General features: G+C 42.5%; 1 protein-coding gene across 1 annotated transcript; it reads left to right on the top strand.

The window, feature by feature from the left end:
• Positions 1 to 9,181: 9,181 nt before the first annotated feature.
• LOC127328548 (uncharacterized) lies at positions 9,182 to 12,338 on the top strand. The gene is made up of 4 exons (XM_071825332.1): positions 9,182 to 9,578; positions 9,792 to 10,537; positions 10,729 to 12,245; positions 12,308 to 12,338. The coding sequence occupies exons 1-4, from the start codon at positions 9,182 to 9,184 to the stop codon at positions 12,336 to 12,338; spliced, it is 2,691 nt and encodes an 896-aa protein (XP_071681433.1).
• Positions 12,339 to 23,193: the final 10,855 nt, after the last annotated feature.

Genomic DNA, 23,193 nt, shown 5'->3' on the forward strand with positions numbered 1-23,193 from the left:
TTCCTTGACCCTACGATTCAAGCAAAATCTCGGGGGCTACTGACATAGGCATCCCAAATGGGCCTGCCGAAGATAGTACCCGGGGTTTACTGAAGGCCCACTACCCGAAGAATAGGAAGATTCGGAAGCCCGAGATATTATTAAGGAAAGTTAGAGTTGTAATAGGAAGCGTTATTTGTAATTTGGCGGGATTAGTTAGAAACCGTCCCGGACTCTGTAAACTTGTACAACACGAATCCCTCGGCTCCGCCTCCTATATAAAGGGGGAGTCGAGGGACGAGGAAGGCATCGAATCATTGTTTACAAACCCTAGTTTTCATAATCGTCGAGTACTTTTCGGCTGAAACCTTCGAGATCTACTTGCCCTCTACTTCCAACTAAACCCTAGCCTACAATCCATAGGCATTGACAAGTTGATACCTTGTCAACGCCATCAACTATTCTTTATTGAATTTCATGTGAGTTGCTATGCATGTTCGTCTTGTCTGAAGTAAGAGCGATCTACCACCTTATGGTTAAGCATGCATATTGTTAGAGAAGAACATTGGGCCGCTAACTAAAGCCATGATTCATGGTGGAAGTTTCAGTTTTGGACAAATATCCTCAATCTCATATGAGAAAATTAATTGTTGTTACATGCTTATGCATTAAAGAGGAGTCCATTATCTGTTGTCCATGTTGTCCCGGTATGGATGTCTAAGTTGAGAATAATCAAAAGCGAGAAATCCAAAATGCGAGCTTTCTCCTTAGACCTTTGTACAGGCGGCATGGAGGTACCCCATTGTGACACTTGGTTAAAACATGTGTATTGCGATGATCCGGTAGTCCAAGCTAATTAGGACAAGGTGCGGGCACTATTAGTATACTATGCATGAGGCCTGCAACTTGTAAGATATAATTTACATAACTCATATGCTTTATTACTACCGTTGACAAAATTGTTTCATGTTTTCAAAATCAAAGCTCTAGCACAAATATAGCAATCGATGCTTTCCTCTATGGAGGACCATTCTTTTACTTTTATTGTTGAGTCAGTTCACCTATCTCTCTCCACCTCAAGAAGCAAACACTTGTGTGAACTGTGCATTGATTCCTACATACTTGCATATTGCACTTATTATATTACTCTATGTTGACAATTATCCATGAGATATACATGTTACAAGTTGAAAGCAACCGCTGAAACTTAATCTTCCTTTGTGTTGCTTCAATGCTTTTACTATGAATTATTGCTTTATGAGTTAACTCTTATGCAAGACTTATTGATGCTTGTCTTGAAGTACTATTCATGAAAAGTCTTTGCTATATGATTCACTTGTTTACTCATGTCATATACATTGTTTTGATCGCTGCATTCACTACATATGCTTTACAAATAGTATGATCAAGGTTATGATGGCATGTCACTCCAGAAATTATCTTTGTTATCGTTTTACCTGCTCGGGACGAGCAGAACTAAGCTTGGGGATGCTGATACGTCTCCGACGTATCGATAATTTCTTATGTTCCATGCCACATTATTGATGATATCTACATGTTTTATGCACACTTTATGTCATATTCGTGCATTTTCTGGAACTAACCTATTAACAAGATGCCGAAGTGCCAGTTGCTCTTTTCTGCTGTTTTTGGTTTCAGAAATCCTAGTAAAGAAATATTCTCGGAATTGGATGAAATCAACGCCCAGGGTCCTATTTTGCCACGAAGCTTCCAGAAGACCGAAGAGGAGATGAAGTGGGGCCACGAGGTGGCCACACCCTAGGGCGGCGCGGCCTGGCCCTTGGCCGCGCCGACCTATGGTGTGGGGCCCTCGTGTGGCCCCCTGACCTGCCCTTCCACCTACTTAAAGCCTCCGTCGCGAAACCCCCAGTACCGAGAGCCACGATACGGAAAACCTTCCAGAGACGCCGCCGCCAATCCCATCTCGGGGGATTCAGGAGATCACCTCCGGCACCCTGCCGGAGAGGGGAATCATCTCCCGGAGGACTCTACGCCGCCATGGTCGCCTCCGGAGTGATGTGTGAGTAGTCTACCCCTGGACTATGGGTCCATAGCAGTAGCTAGATGGTTGTCTTCTCCCCATTGTGCTTAATTGTCGGGTCTTGTGAGCTGCCGAACATGATCAAGATCATCTATCTGTAATTCTATATGTTGCGTTTGTTGGGATCCGATGAATAGAGAATACTATGTTATGTTGATTATCAATTTATATCTATGTGTTGTTTATGATCTTGCATGCTCTCCATTACTAGTAGATGCTCTGGCCAAGTAGATGCTTGTAACTCCAAGAGGGAGTATTTATGCTCGATAGTGGGTTCATGTCTCCGTGAATCTAGGGAAGTGACAGAAATCTCTAAGATTATGGATGTGCTGTTGCCACTAGGGATAAAACATTGGTGCTATGTTTGAGGATGTAGTTACTAATTACATTACGCGCAATACTTAATGCAATTGTCTGTTGTTAGCAACTTAATACTGGAGGGGGTTCGGATGATAACCTGAAGGTGGACTTTTTAGGCATAGATGCATGCTGGATAGCGGTCTATGTACTTTGTCGTAATGCCCAATTAAATCTCACAATACTCATCATAATATGTATGTGCATGGTCATGCCCTCTTTATTTGTCAATTGCCCAACTGTAATTTGTTCACCCAACATGCTGTTTATCTTATGGGAGAGACACCTCTAGTGAACTGTGGACCCCGGTCCAATTCTCTATACTGAAATACAATCTACTGCAATACTGTTCTCTTGTTTTTACGCAAACAATCATCTTCCACACAATACGGTTAATCCTTTGTTACAGCAAGCCGGTGAGATTGACAACCTCACTGTTTCGTTGGGGCAAAGTACTTTGGTTGTGTTGTGCAGGTTCCACGTTGGCGCCGGAATCTCTGGTGTTGCGCCGCACTACATCCCGCCGCCATCAACCTTCAACGTGCTTCTTGACTCCTACTGGTTCGATTAAACCTTGGTTTCTTACTGAGGGAAACTTGCCGCTGTGCGCATCACACCTTCCTCTTGGGGTTCCCAACGGACGTGTCAACCACACGCATCAGTCATCTCCACGTTGCCTTGCATTTTGGAGAAGGTCGAGCGAGACGAGTCGCTATGCGGGGTGAATTCATAGGAGCCGAAATGAATCGGGCTTCCCAGGTGAGGCGATGATGGTGTTGATGAAGTCGCTGATGACATGACGGGCTCCGCCGATGTCCGATCTTGTGCCAACAGGGTTCCCACAGACGGCGCCAATTGTCGAGGGTACTCCTCGGCAATGCCCTCCGATTGGGGCTTAGGGTTAGCGGAATCCTGCAAGCTGACAAGAGACATCGGTTCACAGACAAGCGGGGAGAGCGATTTACCCAGGTTCGGGGCCCTCGATGAGGTAAAACCCTTACGTCCTGTCTGTCTGTTCTTGATTATGAAGAAATTAGGTTACAATGGGGTGCCGAATAGTTCGGCTGAGATCTCGTCGATAGGCTAAGCGCTACGGTGACCTAGCTCTAGACTTTTTGGTGGCTAAGGCAGCTAGGATTGATTGTATCCCTCGGCAGCCCCTCTCCTGGCCTTTATATAGGAGGCCAGGTCTCAAGAGGTCTAACCGAGTACGACTAGGTTTACAGCAGTTTTGAATTTAATCTTTCCTTGTTCGGCTGCTTCCTTATCTTGCCCGTCAAGGATTCTTCTGGTGCGCCGTCCAGGTGGCCCATCTCGCCTCCAAGTGTCTTCATGGGCCTCCAACTAGACAATACGGGATAGGGCAATGTCGGTTACCCGAAGGGTAATGCCCACGTCAATGACAGATGGGGCCCGCCTATCAGCGAGAGGGGAGAGAGAGGAAGCGGTGCGGGGCACGTGGGCCGAAAATCGACCAGGCAGGGCTGGCGCGGTTGGGCTGGGCCAGTTCGGCCGGTCCGTTTCTCTTTTTTTTATTCATTTTCCCTATTCCAATTCTGTTTTTTTAATCACAACTTTTGATTTACAACTCCGAATGAGTTCAAATTTGTTTTCAAAAAATTGTAATAAAGTAAGAATGTTGTTTTGGGACTAAAAGAGACAAGTTTAAAACTCATTTGAAATTTAAAATAAAATAAATTTGTACATAGGCTATTTGATAACAATTATGTAATTAGGATTTAGGGTTTGACTTTTAGGATTTTTCCCTTCATTTGTCTTTCAAATGCATGAATGATATGAATGCATGATGCTTTTAAATTTTGAAAACTTGGGATGTTACAAGTCTTCATTCAGTTCTGTTGCATTGTAGTTTTTGTTAAGTTCAGCATTTGAAAAACCCAAAAAGATTTCTCCTTTTTAGTTGTTGCATTTTGTTTTCTTTCGAACAAAAAACTCAAAAACCCAAAAAGATGTCTATTTTCTAATTTCTTGTGTTTTGCTTTCTTTTCAAACAAAAATCTTAAAAACCAAAAAGATTTCTTTTATTTATTTTGCTTTCTTGCTGCACCTTTGTTTTATTTACAACTCCAAAACTTCAAAAACACAAAAAAATTCCTTCTTCTTTCAAAAGAGGAAAATGAGTTGCAGATTTCTGCATGCTAGTCTTCACTATTTGATTTTAAATTACTAGCCTATAACTCCGATTGGCCTTAAAATTCCGCTGGCATATAAAACTTTTCATCCCCTACTCTCACAAAAATTGGCTAAAATTCCTGGGATGTTTAAGTGGGTCTAAAAAGGGTTGCAAAACTGCTCGATTTTATTGACAGATTTTTTTTTGTTCACTAAAGTGTCTTGTTAAATTTTATATTGGTTAAAAAAATGAATTGTTATAATTTTATATGGATCCCAGCCGCATGGTACACCTTATTAGATCGTAGTTTCAAGGGTGCTACTGTAAGAATGAAATGCTTTGATTGAACCAAGTTAGATCTTTTACTTCTATATATGAGCTTCTCGCGTAGTTCCAGTTGGGAGAGGAAGAACAACAATGATGAAAATGTATGTGAGGATCGATAAAAGAGGTATGACCCCTTTTCTATATTCATGTAAGGAATTTAATGATAGCAAATAATTGTGCATAGTTTCATCAATACTTGGGATAGTTATATTAGATGTCTACTATCTTTGTGTTCTCCTCTCTATTTATGATGCAAGCGAGATATTATTGAGGAATGCTACTCATATATGATTGAGAGATAGTGGTGTTGAGTAAAGTCTATGCATCCCATCGTACTTCTTATTGCGGACTTGACACATATTCAATGATGAATTATATTCCTATGTGTCTTTAAAATATGAAGGTTGATGTCTATGTGACAGTCCAGCCCTTTAAATGGCAGAAATCATCGTTGAAACATATATAAGTCGGTTGATAGTGTATTTGGTTGACCAACCGTTGTTCTTGTTAGCCCTGGACCATTGAGCCACATCTTGGAGAGAGAAAAGAAAACGAGAAAAGCAAAACGATAAGAAAAAAAGAAAAAGATTCAGCGAAAAAAAAGTGAGAGAGAGTTAGGAGGATGCTCGCCGTCTGTTATTCATGTTGTTCCGGTATTAGATATCCTATAGTAGAGATATCTATCTCCTTTGGTATTTTGTACATGTGGCATGGAGGTACCTCATTGCGATACTCATGAGAGAAGAGCAATGGGCCGCTAACAAAAGTCATGCCTAATCACGGTGAAAGTTTCAGTAAAGAGCATCCTAATATTAGAAGAGTGAAAAAATGAGAGATTGAAAAAGGAAAGAAAAAAGTGAAGAAATAAGGAGAAGAAATAGAACCCAATGAGTTGACAGTTTTGAAGACATAAAGGGCTAAAACTAAGAGGTGCCCCCTGACTTGCACTCATAAGCTAAAAAGGGATGCACCCCCATCGGCTCATAAGGTGTTAAAGCTAATAAGCAAAACACCTACATTGCCATTCCACCACAGTCAACCAAAAATACTAGCTTCTTACTCATATATGAGTCCTCTATGAGAATCTAAATGTTAAAGGACCGGAAGGGTACGACATCCTCCCATTATTTAGTTTTGCAATGAAAGTACGATGAAATCATTTGTCAAAAATTGAAAGAATCGAAAGGTCTCAACAACCTTTCTCATGAGTCAATTAATCGAATGCGATGCTAGAACTTTACTTTTTGCTACTACCAATTAATCTTGTCCAAATAGTATTGCCATATAATACCTCTTTTACGCCGTGCATAGATAGAGGAACATGAACATAGTGCATATTTAGTAACATTTTGTCATTCATTTGTGAAGCTATGTACCGAATACTTGCCATGTTGAATAGTTTATGCTACCATAGAGCAAAGTTCTTGTCAAAATCTTTTATCGCTTCTACACTGCGTTGGAGTTGTCTAAGGACAAACAACGAGCTAAGCTTGGGGGAGTTGATACATCTTTTCCAAGCACTTTGCTCAATGAATTACTCCAGAATCTCACCATATTTCCTGAATCTGATGTTTTTTACAGCAAATTCTCCTTTTTATCAAGTTATTAGAGGAAAATAAATCGGGAAAAAATACCACAAAATTTTTCACCAAAAGAAGGGACCTGGAGCTTTGGATCACGAGAGGGGAGGCACGAGGCCTAAACGAGGCCAGGTGGCGGCCCAACTCTCTGGCCGCGCAACCTGTGCCCGCTCAGCCCTCGGTCATCGTCTCGCCTCCCCCATGGCGAGGTGCCTTATATAACCAAAAAACCTACCCCCCTAAGAGGACACGACGTTTCGCAAAACAGAGCGCCACCGAGACCACGATGTTCGTTTTGGGGGCCAGATTGATCCTGCTCTCCACCCCGGAGAGAGGGATTTCGAGGGCTTCTTCATCATCACCGCCATCAACGCCATCACCAACCATCATGGACTCTGTAGGCTTTAGAGGTGGATGGGTTTTTTTTGTTGCATGTGAGGTTGCAACTATGAAAAATACTTCCGAACCATTTAGATTTTCTTAGTGATCCTTCCTAATGGCGAGTTGCAATATTGGTTCCAACTGAGATTCGATGACGTGCTAAGAACTAAGTTAGTTCCCAGTAGACTAAGAACTAGGATAATTGATATTTCTTAGTACTAAGCTAATGTTCAGACTCCTATTACACCAGATCTGCATCGTGATTAGTGCACTTGTGTTACACGTTGAGTTGTAACTGAGATTTTTTCAGTTGCATGCGAGATTGCAACTGAAATTTATTCAGTTCCAAGTGAGATTGCAACCACGAAAAAGACCTCCAAACCGTTCAATTTTCTTAGTGATCTGCGCTAATGGTAAATTTGCTTAGTGATCTAGGCTAATGACGTGCTAAGAACTAAGTTAGTTCTCAGTAGACTACAGACTAGGGAATTTCTATTTTTCAATAGCCAGTGCTTATTAGACTCCTATAACGTCAGATTTGCATCACGATTCGTGCACTTGAGTTGCAATTTGGATTGAAAATGAGATTCTTTTAGTTATAATATGGGTTGTAGCCGATTCTTTTGGCAAGTGTGGTTACAACTACGAAAATACCTCCAAACCGTTTAGATTTTCTTAGTGATCCGTGCTAATGGTGAGTTGCAATATTGGTTTCAACTGAGATTCGATGACGTGTTGAGAAGTAAGTTAGTTCCGAAAACTAAGAGAATTGCTAGTTCTCGGTACTAAGCTAGTGCTTAGTAGACTCCTATTACATTGGATTTGCATCGTGATTTGTGCACTTGAGTTGCATGAGATTTTTTTCAGTTAGAAGTGGGGTTACAATTGAAATTTATCAGTTGCAAGTGAGGTTGCAACTACGAAAAATATCACCAACCCGTTAGATTTTCTCGGTCATCCATGCTAATGGTGAGTTGTGATATGGATTAGAATTGATATTCCATGACATCAGAACTAAGTTATTTCTCCGTATCATACCTTTATTTTTCAGTCAACTGTGGGGTTTCATCGAGTTCGAAGGTAGATTTTCGCGATAACTTGATCGTGGGCGTGGGAGTAGGCCAGCTGCTAGGTACTATTTAACTTCCAGTTGCCGAAGTATGATCCTAGGGTATACGAGCTTCGTTCCACACCACACAGTGGCCTTCTCGTCGAGTAGAGTAGACGAGCTTCTTCCAAGCTTGCTTTTCTTTTCGACGCAAACTACCGAGGCATCAACATAGGCATCACCGCATGCATACGATGCACCAAATTAATTAGATTCTCCTTTCGATTTCGTCGAAATTTCTGACCCCAAATTAACTTACTAACTTATTTAACACATGCGCAATCTGGGAACTGTAAAGAAGCTAGACGTCCGGTGTCCGGTGAATCATATTGGCGATGATCGATGCCCTCGGATCGTATGTTATGAGGTGAATCGGAAAATGCTAAAGCGATAGATGAAAGGCCAATATGCATTGTGGTGGAGGTAACAAAGCCAAGCTACGCGTGCCCCTGGACCAGGAGCATATAACATAGCACAAGCCCTCTTTATGATACCCTAGCTCGTACAAGAAATGCTCCGTGGCTTAACGCGCAAGAACGATCGAGCACACTCAGGACAAGAAGGCCACATGTGAAGCATAAAGCAAATTTTAGCAAAGTGGCCCGTTGCAAAAACAGGGGCTGCTATCCAACTTGACTATTCATGCACCTGGGCTCCACAAAAAGTGTATATATTCCTTTGTCCCAAAACCACTGGGGCCGTCGATCGGGAGCGACAAACAAAAATCTGTACCTCAAAGGGCACACGGCAGTGTCATGTCCTGACTTCCTGCCCTGTGTCGAGTGGGCTGTGGCCCGTGTAAGTGTTTGGGCCGTGTGGCCAGTGTGGCATGTGTGTCTGTACTTAAGACCTATGTGACTTGCATGGGAGGGCATCGACTAAGTATTATCTGAACTAACCCCCTCTTGTTCTCGTCTCAGCCTTGACCCCGTGCTTCTGTCTAGATCTCGATCCTCCTTCCTCTCCCGAATCCCCCTTCCCTTGTGTGAATCGGAATAGGATCGTGACAAACGTGGTTTCAGAGCCGTTCGAACCTCGGGATTTCATGAAACCTCCGATCGCAACCTCACAATCCTTTGGATTGTTGTGCCACGGGTGCTGAAATTCTTCGGAATTTTCAGCGCAAAATTCTCGCCAGAGATACCCCCGCATGGTTGGTTGTTGATTCGGGGAGAAACCCTAGCTTCGCGCTGGCGCCACGCAAGGCGAAGGCCGTGACGCAGGATCAACTACAGGAGAAGGTCACTGCGGCCATGGCGGAGGTCACCGAACAGAGCCTGGGGCTCACGGATCTGATGAAGCAGCTCCTCGACGGCTTCAACACCCTCAAGGCCGGGCAAGCGGAGACGCAGGAGGCGCTCCGTGGGATCCAAGCGCGCACAGATGCAGTGGAGGCGCGCATCGCGGAGGCAGTCGCGCACACGCCACCGCCGCCAGCTCCATCACCCATGGCGATGGGTGCGGGAGCGACCATGGCTTCGACTCACCCGAGTTCGTCATCATCGACCCCACCTAGCGGAACGACATCGACCTCGCTTCTCGGCATGCCGTGCGAAATGGGATATGGTCAGATCGACCACCGCGATCCACTACTATTCTGGGGTGATGCTCCGGGTATCCTCGGATTCCCGTTGCCAGCCCCGGGCACAGGTGCGATTCAATCCGTTGGTGTTAATCACAATCGCAACTCGTGTCTAGATGAGAGTGTGGATCCCCGTGTCGAGCATACTAGGGCGCCTGCGCCGAAAATTGAGTTCCCTAGGTTTGACGGAGAAAATCCTAAAATCTGGCAACAACAATGTGAAACTTATTTCGAGGTGTTTCGAATTCAACCCTGTCTAAAAACTCGCTATGCTGCTCTAGGATTCTATGGTAATGCTGCATTGTGGTTCCAAGGAGTAGAAGCTAAGGGTCGAGTTGAACATTGGCATGACATGTGCAAGTTAGTCCAGGATTACTTTGGTAAAAACAAACAAGCTAGTTATAGACATCAGTTGAGAGTGCTTAGACAAACTAGTTCAGTGTCAGATTACTGGGACAAATTCTCTCGTCTTAGACATCAATTGCTTTTATACAACCCACACATAGATGAAGGTCACTTTATTGATGAGTTCATAGCTGGTCTTAGAGATGAAATTCGTACTGCAATTTGGTTACATCGTCCCCAAGAATTGGAAACTGCGCATTTGCTCGCCTTGATGCAGGAGGAGGAATCTGCACCTGTGAAGAAGAGGTCGTATTCTAAACATGAGTATAAGGATAATGTAAAACCCAAGTGGCATGCTGCTAAAAGCAATGATGATCATCAGTCGAGTAACAAACAGTCGAGCAACACCAAAGCAGAGGACAAATTGGCAGCATTGAAGGCATATCGGAGGGAGAAGGGACTCTGTTTCACTTGTGGCGAGAAGTATAGCAGATCTCACAAATGTCCTGACAGAGTGCCTCTACATGTCATTGAAGAACTGCTTGAAGTCTTGCAGATTCAGTCCGGTGATGACAGTTCAGAGGACAGTGATCCTGAGTCTGAAGGGAACGGATCGACCTCAAATACTCCAAGAGGGTCGTTCATGATGTTGGGACGAGAATCTCTTCACAAATCAAACGGCGTAAGTCGTTTCAATTTCATGGTACCATTGGCAAGCATCATCTGTTGATTCTCATTGACTCCGGCAGTGTGTCATCGTTTATCAACTCTGACTTGGTGGACAAATTGCAATGCACAAAAAAGAATCTTCCGCCAGCTACTTATGTGGTGGCAAATGGAGCTAAGATGCAATGTACTGAATATGTGCCTCAGCTGGAGTGGAGCACTCAAGGTCACACATTTCAGCAGGATGTTAAAATTCTTCCTCTTGGTTGTTATGACATGATTCTCGGTGAGGATTGGCTGGATGATCACAGTCCCATGTGGGTGCATTGGCGGCGCAAGCGCATGCGATTCACTCATAAGCATCGCAGGATCACGTTAAATGGAGTGTCAGACAATATCAAGACGTGCAGACCTGTAAAGATTCCTAAACTTCAAGGCTTGCAACGCAGAGGTGCTATCACACACATGGTGCAAGTGCATTGGGCGGCTGAAGGGCACATTATTCAGGTGCAGGCATTGCAAGAGAAACAGGGAGATAGCACGGCTTCAGCTTTAGCACCGGAAATCCAGCAGTTGTTGGATGCCCATGAAGGACTGTTCTCCAAACCTGAAGGGTTACCCCCATCCAGAACTGCTGATCACCGCATTCCCCTGGTTCCAGGAGCTCAACCTGTCAAGGCCAGGCCCTATCGTTATACACCACAACAGAAAACTGAGATAGAGAATCAGGTTAAAGAGATGATTAAGTCAGGAATAATCAGATTGAGTTCCAGTCCGTTTGCTTCCCCTGTGTTACTGGTGCGAAAGAAAGATGGCACTTGGCGCTTTTGTGTGGATTACAGGCAACTGAATTCTCTGACTATCAAGCACAAGTATCCGGTTCCAGTAGTGGACGAGCTAATTGATGAGTTAGCAGGTGCATGTTGGTTCACGAAATTGGATCTATCCTCAGGATATCATCAGATCTTGTTGGCTGATGGGGAACAGCACAAAACTGCATTTCAAACTCATCATGGCCTGTATGAGTTTCTAGTAATGCCGTTTGGACTAACTAATGCTCCAGCTTCATTTCAAGGTCTTATGAATCAAGTCTTTGCTCCTCTGCTCCGGAAGTGCGTATTGGTCTTTGTGGATGATATCTTGATTTACAGTCAATCTCTCCGTGAACATGTTCAGCATTTGAAGTGTGTTTTTGAGTTGCTGCAACAAAATCAGTTATTCTTGAAGCGCAGCAAGTGTTCCTTTGCCTTGCAAGAGTTGGAATACTTGGGGCACATCATTGGTAAAAATGGAGTGTCCACTGATACGACCAAAGTACAAGCAGTGAAAGATTGGCCTCAGCCGAAGAATGTGAAAGAGTTGAGGGGTTTTCTGGGTCTCACTGGGTATTACCGTAAGTTCATAAAAAATTATGGTATGATTGCTAAACCATTGACACAACTGTTGTGCAAAGGAGTTTTGTTTCTTTGGGGGCCAGAACAGCAGCACTCATTCCAACTTCTCAAGGACACTATGGTGCAAGCACCGGTGCTAGCCATCCCAGATTTCTCTCAGAGTTTTGTTTTGGAGACTGATGCTTGCAACACTGGGATTGGCGCAGTATTGATGCAAAATGGCCATCCCGTGGCATTCTTAAGCAAGTCATTGTGCCGCCGCAATCAGACACTTTCAACATATGAGAAAGAGTGTTTAGCCATTATTCTAGCTGTGGACAAGTGGAGAGCGTATTTACAACACCGGGAATTTGTCATCCTTACTGACCATCAGAGTCTTTTACACTTGACAGATCAGCGCCTTTTGACAGGGATCCAGCATAAGGCCTTTGTTAAATTGCTTGGGCTTCAATATATTATCAAGTATAAGAAGGGGATCACTAATGCTGCGGCAGATGCTCTCTCCCGCCAACAGGACACGTCTCGCTATCCTGTTTATGAGTTTAACTTCTCTAAATTTACTAAAACTCCTTATAAAGCTGATTTGCCTAGTAATGATATTAAAATGGAGCAATGTGCATCTATTGTTCTTGTTCCTAATAATCCTTTGCAGCAACATTTGGAGGATAGCGAGAGCGAAATTTTTAGGAAAGAAAGAGATGAGCTTGAGGAAATTTTTCTTCGCCAACCTATTCTCAAGCATGATTTACCGGTGGAAGATTTGGGTACAACACCGCCACCAAAGGAAGATCCTGTTTTTGATTTAAAGCCTTTACCTGATAATCTTAAATATGCTCATATTGATGATAAGAAAATATATCCTGTTATTATTAGTTCTAAGCTTTCAGAGATTGAGGAAGAAAGGTTATTGGAAATATTGAAGAAGCATCGAGGCGCTATTGGCTACACTCTTGATGATTTGAAGGGGATTTCTCCTTCTATTTGCCAACATGCTATTAATATGGAAGATGATGCAAAGCCTGTTGTTGAACCTCAGCGTCGTCTAATTCCAAAGATGAAAGAAGTGGTAAGGAATGAGGTACTACGACTCCTTGAAGCTGGTATTATATATCCTATTGCTGATAGTAGATGGGTTAGTCCTGTGCACTGTGTTCCCAAGAAAGGAGGTATGACTGTTCTGCCTAATGATAATGATGAGCTCATTCCTCAAAGAGTAGTTGTAGGGTATAGAATGTGCATTGATTTTCGAAAAGTTAATAAAGTTACTAAAAAAGATCATTACCCTTTACCCTTTATTGATCAAATGCTAGAAAGATTATCTAAAAATACTCATTTTTGCTTTCTTGATGGTTATTCTGGGTTTTCACAAATTGCTGTTAAAGCTAAAGATCAAGAGAAAACCACTTTTACCTGTCCCTATGGAACTTATGCTTATAGACGCATGCCTTTTGGTTTATGTAATGCTCCTGCTACTTTTCAAAGATGCATGTCTGCTATTTTTCATGGTTTTTGTGAAAGTATTGTAGAGGTATTCATGGATGATTTTTCCGTCTATGGGAATTCTTTTGATAGCTGCTTGCGAAACCTTGATAAAGTTTTGCAGAGATGTGAAGAAACTAACCTTGTTCTTAATTGGGAGAAATGCCACTTTTGCAGAGATGTGAAGAAACTAACCTTGTTCTTAATTGGGAGAAATGCCACTTTATGGTTAATGAAGGAATTGTATTGGGACATAAAATTTCTGAGAGAGGTATTGAAGTTGATAGAGCTAAAGTTGAAGCAATCGAGAAGATGCCTTATCCGAGGGATGTTAAAGGTATTCGTAGTGTTCTTGGTCATGTTGGGTTTTATAGGAGATTTATTAAAGATTTCTCTAAGATTTCAAAGCCTCTTACTAATCTTCTTCAAAAAGATGTACCATTTGTTTTTGATGATGATTGTAAGGAAGCGTTTGAAACTATTAAGAAAGCCTTAACAACTGCTCCTATAGTTGAACCCCCTGATTGGAATTTACCCTTTGAAATTATGTGTGATGCTAGTGATTTTGCTGTAGGCGCTGTCCTTGGACAGCGAGTAGATAAAAAACTGAATGTTATCCATTATGCTAGTAAAACTCTTGATGCTGCTCAAAGAAATTATGCTACAACTGAAAAGGAATTATTAGCTGTAGTTTTTGCTTGTGATAAATTTAGATCTTATATTGTTGATTCAAAAGTTACTATTCATACTGATCATGCGGCAATTAGATACCTAATGACAAAGAAAGATGCTAAGCCAAGGCTTATTAGATGGGTACTTCTGTTGCAAGAATTTGATTTACATATTGTAGATAGGAAAGGTGCTGATAATCCTGTTGCTGATAATTTGTCTAGATTGGAAAATATTGCTTATGATCCTGTTCCTGTTAATGATAGTTTTCCAAATGAACAATTGGCTGTAATAAAGGTGAGCTCGCGAGACAGTCCTTGGTATGCTGATTATGCTAACTTTATTGTTTCCAAGTACTTGCCTCCAACCTTTTCGGTTCAGCAAAAGGAGGAAATTCTTTTATGATTTGAGGCATTATTTCTGGGATGACCCACACTTATATAAAGAAGGAGTGGATGGTATTATGCGAAGATGTGTTCCCGAATATGAACAACAGGAGATATTGAGTAAATGTCATGGTAGTGCTTATGGAGGACATCACGCCGGAGAAAGAACCGCGCAAAAGGTTCTACAATCAGGTTTTTATTGGCCAACTCTCTTCAAAGATGCGAGAAAGTTTATTTTATCTTGTGATGAATGCCAAAGGGTTGGTAATATCTCCAGACGCAATGAAATGCCTATGAATTATACTCTTGTTATTGAACCGTTTGATTGTTGGGGATTTGACTTCATGGGACCTTTTCCGTCTTCAGAAGGTAACACTCATATACTTGTTGCTGTTGATTATGTTACTAAATGGCTGGAGGCTATACCTACAAAAAGTGCTGATGGTGAGACCTCTTTAAGAATGCTTTTAGATATTATTTTTCCTAGATTTGGAGTACCTAGATATATTATGACTGATGGAGGTTCTCATTTTATTCATGGAGGTTTTAGAAAAACTCTTGCTAGGTATGGTATTAATCATAGAATTGCTTCGCTTATCATCCTCAAACTAGTGGTCAAGTAGAGTTATCAAATAGAGAGATTAAATCTATTTTGGGAAAGACCGTTAATAAAACTAGAAAGAATTGGGCTAGTAAATTGAAGGATGCACTTTGGGCTTATAGAACTGCTTATAAAAATCCCATGGGAATGTCACCTTATAAAATGGTTTATGGGAAAGCTTGTCATTTACCTTTAGAACTAGAGCACAAAGCTTATTGGGCTGTTAGAGAATTAAATAAAGATCCTAAACTTGCCGGTGATAAGAGGTTGTTGCAATTGAGTTCCCTAGATGAATGGAGAAGTGAAGCTTATGAAAATGCTAAACTCTTTAAAGAGAAAGTTAAAAAATGGCATGATAGGAGGATTATCAAAAGAGAATTTAATATTGGGGATAAAGTCCTATTGTATCGGTCTCGTCTCAGATTCTTTGCAGGGAAATTACTCTCGAAATGGGAAGGACCATATGTTGTCGAGGAGGTGTATCGTTCAGGAGCAATCAAAATTAGCTCTCTCCAAGGCAATGCTACGCAAGTGGTGAATGGACAAAGACTCAAGCATTATATCTCAGGTGATTCCTAAAATGTTGATGTTGATATTATTCAAGTGGAGACACCGGAAGATTTCATCAAAGGGCAAATTGACAGTCCGCGTAACTTCGACTTTGAATAGGTAACAAGATCGGTAATGAAAAGTACGCAATTTACCTTCCGAACTATATTTTTGCTGTTTTTGGAAAATATGAGAAATTACGAGTTCGAAACGGAGTGGAAAGGACGCACGAGGGGTGCCACCATAGGCGGCGCGGCCTGACCCGGGCCCGCGCCGGCCTATGGTTTGGCCGCCCGTCGCTCCTTTCCGACTCTGGTTCGATCTGGTATTTTCCTTATTTCGCGAAAATATTTGCTATATAATCCCCGGACTGGAGGTCCGTATATCGTGTTTTCGACGTGTTTTGTTTCGAGCTGTTTCTGCCAGGATCTGTTTCGGTTTAGAAGCACCATGGTTTCCAAGAACAAGGGCAAGGAGTTTCCGGATGAAGATGATCGAGATCTTGGGTGGAAAGAGGAAGTCAAGGACGTCAAGGAAGAAGATGAAGAAGAGGTGGAGGAAGACTCGCGCGCAAGCCCGCGTGCTACCATCGCAAGCATCAAGGTGATGGACAACCCTTTTAGTGCAAACAAGAGCGCAAGAATTCGCCTTTGGAGGAGCGGTTCCACGTCATTACCTAGCTCCGAGAACATCTCCATCAGGCACTCATCACCCCTTCCACAATCTAATTTTCAATAATCAAATTGAAGGGACTCCCAAGGCAGCATTGCCTAGCCGAGTGGGATATAGATCGCTCTAACACTGCAGGAGAGAAGGAGCTGAAGCTGAAGAGTGGGGAAATAACTCCAAGAGCTGGGACTCGCCATCGACAGACTCTTTAACCGCGTCGAGCACAACTCGAGATGATTCGCAATCTCATACACAGGATTGACGAGCTTCGGGAGCTTATTGAGAAGCTTGTCGAGGAATTCATCACCACCATCGCCGAAGGAGTAATTCATCATCGGTATTGGCATCCCCTTGGTTTGTTCCAAGCTTGGGGAGTGCCGCGGTATCACATTATCACTACCTTTTACTTTTATTGTCAAGTAGTGTCATATCATGAGTAGGGAAGTTATCATATAAGATGGGTTGCGTTTGGAAGTATCTCTCCTTTAGTTGGTTGTCTATGTATCCCTTGGTGTGAGTTATCGTTATGGAATATTAATGAGAAGTCTTATCATTTACATATTGCACATCTTATTTTAGTTTGCAATCTTTACTATATGATTCACCTTGTTGTTAGTATTGGTATCACTTTGGGAGCATTGAATAAATCTATTTGGTTTTGGCAAACTTAGCATGGGTCAATAGCAACAACACTTTAAGGTTTAAATAGAAAAGAGAAATACATGTAGATGTTTCATTGTCTTTCTTGTTAGCTCATAGCTTATTATTCTGAAGTTAAAATTGTTTGTGCTTACAAGGAAGATGCATGATTGTTTCTATCACATGTATATTTGTTTGTTTCCCTCGACTCTTATGCTTGCTAATTAACCTTGCTAGCCAAAGACCTGACCGAGAGGGAATACTTCTCGTGCATCCAAACCTTAACCCAAACCTATGCCATTTGTGTCCACCATACCTACCTACTACATGGTATTTTCTGCCATTCCAAGTAAATACTTCATGTGCTACCTTTAAACAATTCAAAACTTAGTATCTCTTATTTGTGTTAATGTTTCATAGCTCATGAGGAAGTATGTGGTGTTTTATCTTTCAATCTTGTTGGGCAACTTTCACCATTGGACTAGTGGCTACATCCGCTTATCCAATAATTACGCAAAAAGAGCTGGCAATGGGATTCCCAGTCCCAAATTAATTAAACTAAATAGACACTCCTCCATGGTATGTGATTGACGGACGGCAATCTTTAGAAGATTCGGTTAGCCATGGCTTGTGTAAGCAAAGGTTGGGGGAGTGTCATCATCATAATAAAACTAAAATAAAAAGGCACTCCTTCATGGTATGAGATTGTTGGCGAGGCACCCGAGGATTCGGTTAGCCATGGTTTGTGAAAGAAAGGTTGGAAGGAGTGCCACACAAAATGAAAATAATATGGGAGCCGCTCTTAGAAGGTTGTCTGGCAAGGGGGTTAGAGTACCCGCTACCAGTCGTTGACAACAACAAACACTTCTCAAAATGTTACTTTTATTCTCTTTATATGATTGCAAAACTGAAAAAGCTCTAGCACATGATTTAACCCCTGCTTCCCTCTGCGAAGGGCCTGTCTTTTACTTTATGTTGAGTCAGTAAACCTATTTCCCTCCATCTCAAGCAAGCATTTGAGTAGTTGTGATCAAACCATTATATTGCGATTTGCTACATCATGTCTTTTATTCTTCCTTGTTTAGTACAAGTTTTATCTGAATGAATATAGCTTTGCAAGTTATCAATGACCATGAGAAGACCATTATGATTGAGTATGCAAGTTGTGCCTTATAAACTCTAACATGAGAGCGCTGCTCAATAAGATAAATATAATCTGTTAGTTGTTCTCTGACCAAGAACGAAGTTTGCCATCACCAATCATGATTTCTCATGCACCTTTACTTGTGATTACCCTATACTTGTTTCAATATGAGTTATAAGAGGTTGTCTACTATAATGTCCTGTGTGAATGAATATGATGCTTCTTGTCCGTATTTTATTTATCGACTCTTCACTCCATAAACATGTGGTCATGTCTATCGAGCTCAGTTTCGCTTGGGGACAAGCGAAGTCTAAGCTTGGGGGGAGTTGATACGTCCAATTTGCATCACTATTTTATATCATAATTTGCTGTTATTCATTGATATATTTCATATTGGGACACATTACTTATGTTATTTCATCTATTTTGCATGTTTCATCGTTATTGGAGGATCGAACACCGGAGCCGGATTCCGCTGGAAAAAGCACCGTCGAACGCAATATTTCGGAAGATCAACTCTGGAAGGAAATTATACCAAAAATCCTATTTTTCAAGATGACGAAGGACGCCAGAAGGAGGAGCCAGGAGCAGCCAGGGTGGGCCCACACCCTAGGGCGGCGCGGCCCAGGCCCTGGCCGCGCCGGCCTGTGGTGTGGAGGGCCCACGACCCCTTTCGCCTCCTTTTCTTCGCCAAACCCTTCGTCCCGAAGACCTAAGCCACAGAGGGTACCTCGCGAAGAGTTACAGCCGCCTCTGCGGGGCGGAGAACACCAGAGAGAAACGAGCTCTCCGGCGGGCAGGAATCCGCCGGGGAAATTCCCTCCGGGAGGGGGAAATCGACGCCATCGTCACCGTCATCGAGCTGGGCATCATCGCCATCACCATCATCATCATCTCCACCATCATCACCGCCGTCATCACCGCTGGACACCATCACCGCCATAGCAATTTGGGTTTGATCTTGATTGTTTGATAGGGGAAACTCTCCCGGTATCGATTTCTACTTGTTGTTGATGCTATTGAGTGAAACCATTGAACCAAGTTTATGTTCAGATTGTTATTCATCATCATATCACCTCTGATCATGTTCCGTATGATGTCTCGTGAGTAGTTCGTTTAGTTCTTGAGGACATGGGTGAAGTCTAAATGTTAGTAGTGAACTATGGATGAGTAATATTCAATGGTGTGATATTTAAGTTGTGGTGTTATTCTTCTAGTGGTGTCATGTGAACGTCGACTACATGACACTTCACCATTTATGGGCCTAGGGGAATGCATCTTGTATTCGTTTGCCAATTGCGGGGTTGCCGGAGTGACAGAAACCTAAACCCCCGTTGGTATATCGATGCAGGAGGGATCGCAGGATCTCAGAGTTTAAGGCTGTGGTTAGATTTATTTCTTAATTACTTTCTTGTAGTTGCGGATGCTTGCAAGGGGTATAATCACAAGTATGTATTAGTCCTAGGAAGGGCGGTACATTAGCATAGGTTCACCCACACAACACTTATCACAACAATGAAGATTATTTAGCCGTATGTAGCGAAAGCACTAGACTAAAATCCCGTGTGTCCTCAAGAACGTTTGGTCATTATAAGTAAACAAACCGGCTTGTCCTTTGTGCTAAAAAGGATTGGGCCACTCGCTGCAATTATTACTCTCGCACTTTACATACTCGTACTTTATTCAACTGTTACATCAAACCCCCCTGAATACTTGTCTGTGAGCATTTACAGTGAATCCTTCATCGAAACTGCTTGTCAACACCTTCTGCTCCTCGTTGGGATCGACATTCTTACTTATCGAAGATACTACGATACACCCCCTATACTTGTGGGTCATCAGTGTTGAACCACCTTAATAACATCATCACACATGATATCCCAATTCCGTTGGTAGAACCGGGCCGGGAAGCCATCGGGTCCAGGCGCCTTAAGCGGCCCAATCTGAAATAGTGCGTCAGAAATTTCCTTCACCGAAAAATCCTTGCACAACTTTGTTTTCATATCCTCATCAATTAACTCCTGGGTTTGTGCAATAATCGGATCACCATTGATGGTAGGATCACGAGTGTACAAGTGTTTGAAGGACACTGTCATACGTTTCATGTCCGAAGGCACCGTTTTAATAGCACCACCGGCATCCTTAAGTTTCGTAATTTTATTTCTACGGGCATGCCACTTAGCTTTCTGATGAAAGTACCTCGTATTACGGTCCACCTTCATGAAGCCAATCAATGCGGGAGCGCTGAAGCCACAACATCTCCTCCTTTTCTTTTCGACCCAAACTACCGAGGCATCAACATAGGCATCACCGCATGCATACGAATGCACCAAATTATTTAGATTCTCATTGCGATTTCGTCAAAATTTCTGACCCCAAATTAACTTACTAACTTATTTGACACATGCACAATATGGGAACTGTAAAGAAGCTAGATGTCCGGTGTCCGGTGTCCGGTGAATCATATCGGCGATGATCGATGCCCTCGGATCGTATCTTATGAGGTAAATCGGCAAATGCTAAAGCGATAGATGAAAGACCAATATGCATTGTGGTGGAGGTAACAAAGCCAAGCTACCCGTGCCCCTGGACCAGGAGCATATAACATAGCATAAGCCCTTTTTATGGTAGCCTAGCTGGTACAAGAAATGCTCCGTGCCTTAACGCGCAAGAACGATCGAGCACACTAGAGGACAAGAAGGCCACTATGTGAAGCATAAGCAAATTTTAGCAAAGTGGCCCGTTGGAAAAACAGGGGCTGCTACCCAACTTGACTATTCATGCACCTGGGCTCCGCGAAAAGTGTATATATTCCTTTGTCCCAAAAGCCATGGGGTCGTCGATAGGGAGCGACAAACAAAAATCTGTACCTCAAAGACCACACGGCAGTGACAAATTCTTTGTAGGCGATGAAACTGCAACTAATTGTTTTTACACCCAGAGGCAACACCTATTGCTTGGCATGTGATCAGGTTAACCAAATAGACATAACCATCTCTCTTGCCTACTTTCCCCTCTCTTTTTACAATCTCTGCCTTTCTTTTTTCTTGTGAGGCAGTGGACTTCTCTGTAATCTACGACTTTAGCTTTGAGGGGACAGAAATTTGGTGCACATGGGTGCCAGTGCTCCCTCCACTTTTATTTTTTTTTATTTTTTTAAAAATCTCACACTTTATGTTTTAAAAAATTATGGTTTTAAATATGTAGATAGATATGTTCATGAGAAGTGTATGCAAAAAAGTACCGGCAAAAAATACTTTAAATTTTGGGAAATACAAAAAAAAAATTCTGACAAAAGGATACACTATTGTAATACTATTTTACTACCATTAACTATCCAAAATTTGTCTTTTTATATTGTTCAAAATATAAAGTATTTTTAACGGGACTTTTTTGCATACACCCCACCCGTATATATCTATCTATATATTTAACGTCTTAATTTTTTGAGACTTGGAAACGTAAGATTCTAAAATTTTAAAAAATCTGAAAGTGGGGAGCGCACTGGTGCCCATGTGTCAAAAACACTTTCCGGCTTTGAGGCTTTGAGGCTACTATTTTTCTATCTTACGAGATTTCGAATATATGTGAACCTTCGGGGAAGTATGCTGAGACATACCGTTGTCCATGCCTTAACAGCTAATGGTTTATAAGGTGGTGGCCTGACCTAATTGCTTACCTTGATGGATCGATGATCGCTTCCACGTGTGGAAAGACGATGACTGCAAATCGCCAATCACCAATGCTCTGCGCCCCCATTAAAGAACATCTAATGCCTTAGGCTTTCATAAACAAGGAAGAAACAGAGGATCGCCGGGTTGGAATAATTGGAGGCATCAAACAGGGAACTCTTGGGAACCAACCACTTAACATCAAACATGTGGGAAAAGCAAGCCCACTTTCCCACTGATATTTTCAAATGATTGGTGTTCATGCATGCATGATCCACCTATCTAAGGCTGCAACGCATACTATAATTGTTGAAGTGAACGCCACTTGTGGTGAATATTCTACTCTTCTTTATACTTTGACGGAATGGAGCTATGTATGGAACCCTAATATTTAAGCATGTCACGAATCAGGGCTACAAGGAGCGATCATATGCTGCTCACATTCAGTCACAGGAGGAGTTCTCTTCAGTCTCTCTAGGACCAAAGCAATGACAGGACCATGCATGGATCGCCAAGCTAGCTACTTGCATCAGTACAGGCTTTGACACATAGCTTTATGATTTTATCGCTCCGTCTTCGTGCTGTGGTGGTCCTGCATGGCATGGGCAGCTAGAATGGCCTCGTGCGGGCTCCAGCGGGTCAGTGAGGAAAGGCGAAATATACGGAGGAAAGACGAGTAAAGCGGTCTGGGAGAAAACTAGCAAGCCTGTCTTTGATTTTAGAAAGGAGCAGGGCAAAGGAAAGGTACTATGTATGTATGCGTAGTACGACCCTACGTGGCCGGGTGGCTGCTAAGCAAATGCATGTTGCTGTATTTTTTTTTTTGAACAAGCATGTTGCTGTATTGGAATCCGATGATCGAGACATTGAGTGAAATTGCACGCGAGATTGTCACGCTCTGGTACCATTAGGATTAGGATTCCAGCGGAAATCCGCACGATATCGATTCTAAGACGTCCCTCGACACGACGTGCGCGACAAATCACACACGTGATGCCAGAGGAATTAACACGAGCGATAATACAATATGATTACAATAGAGCCCACAAGAAAACATATATTACAACAACGACTTCAACGAGTCATGATACAAATATACAATACAAAGATCCAATTCATACAGAAGATCGAATACGTTCGAGCACGGACAAGATACAAATTGGACTAAGAGTCCTGAATATAACCAGTGGCGTCCATAACCCTGCCTAGGCCAAGCCGGAAGGGTAACCTTGCTAACGTCGTCATCTTGTACATGTCGAAGTCGGGCCATCCCGACAAAAGGAAGGAAGCAAAAGAGAAAGAGAAAAGGCGAGAGTAAATACCAAGGAACGAACTCCGGCACGTACTTAGCAAGACTAGAAATAGCTATGCTCGCCGGGCGAATATATCACCTGGGGCTATATGGTAGGTTTAGCGGCAACAAAACTATAACCAATAGAGACACGCTACAACATCCGTCTAATCAGAGAAG

The sequence above is a fragment of the Lolium perenne genome, chromosome 2, assembly GCF_019359855.2.
Source record: "Lolium perenne isolate Kyuss_39 chromosome 2, Kyuss_2.0, whole genome shotgun sequence".
In the NCBI taxonomy this organism is placed as follows: domain Eukaryota; kingdom Viridiplantae; phylum Streptophyta; class Magnoliopsida; order Poales; family Poaceae; genus Lolium; species Lolium perenne.

Excerpts from the sequence above, each read along its gene's own strand:
- LOC127328548 (XM_071825332.1), top strand. The coding sequence starts at position 9,182 with ATGGCGGAGGTCACCGAACAGAGCCTGGGGCTCACGGATCTGATGAAG. Across the intron at positions 9,579-9,791 it reads GTTGCCAGCCCCGGGCACAG|GATTCTATGGTAATGCTGCA; the intron begins GTGCGATTCAAT and ends ATGCTGCTCTAG. Across the intron at positions 10,538-10,728 it reads CTCTTCACAAATCAAACGGC|CTGGAGTGGAGCACTCAAGG; the intron begins GTAAGTCGTTTC and ends TATGTGCCTCAG.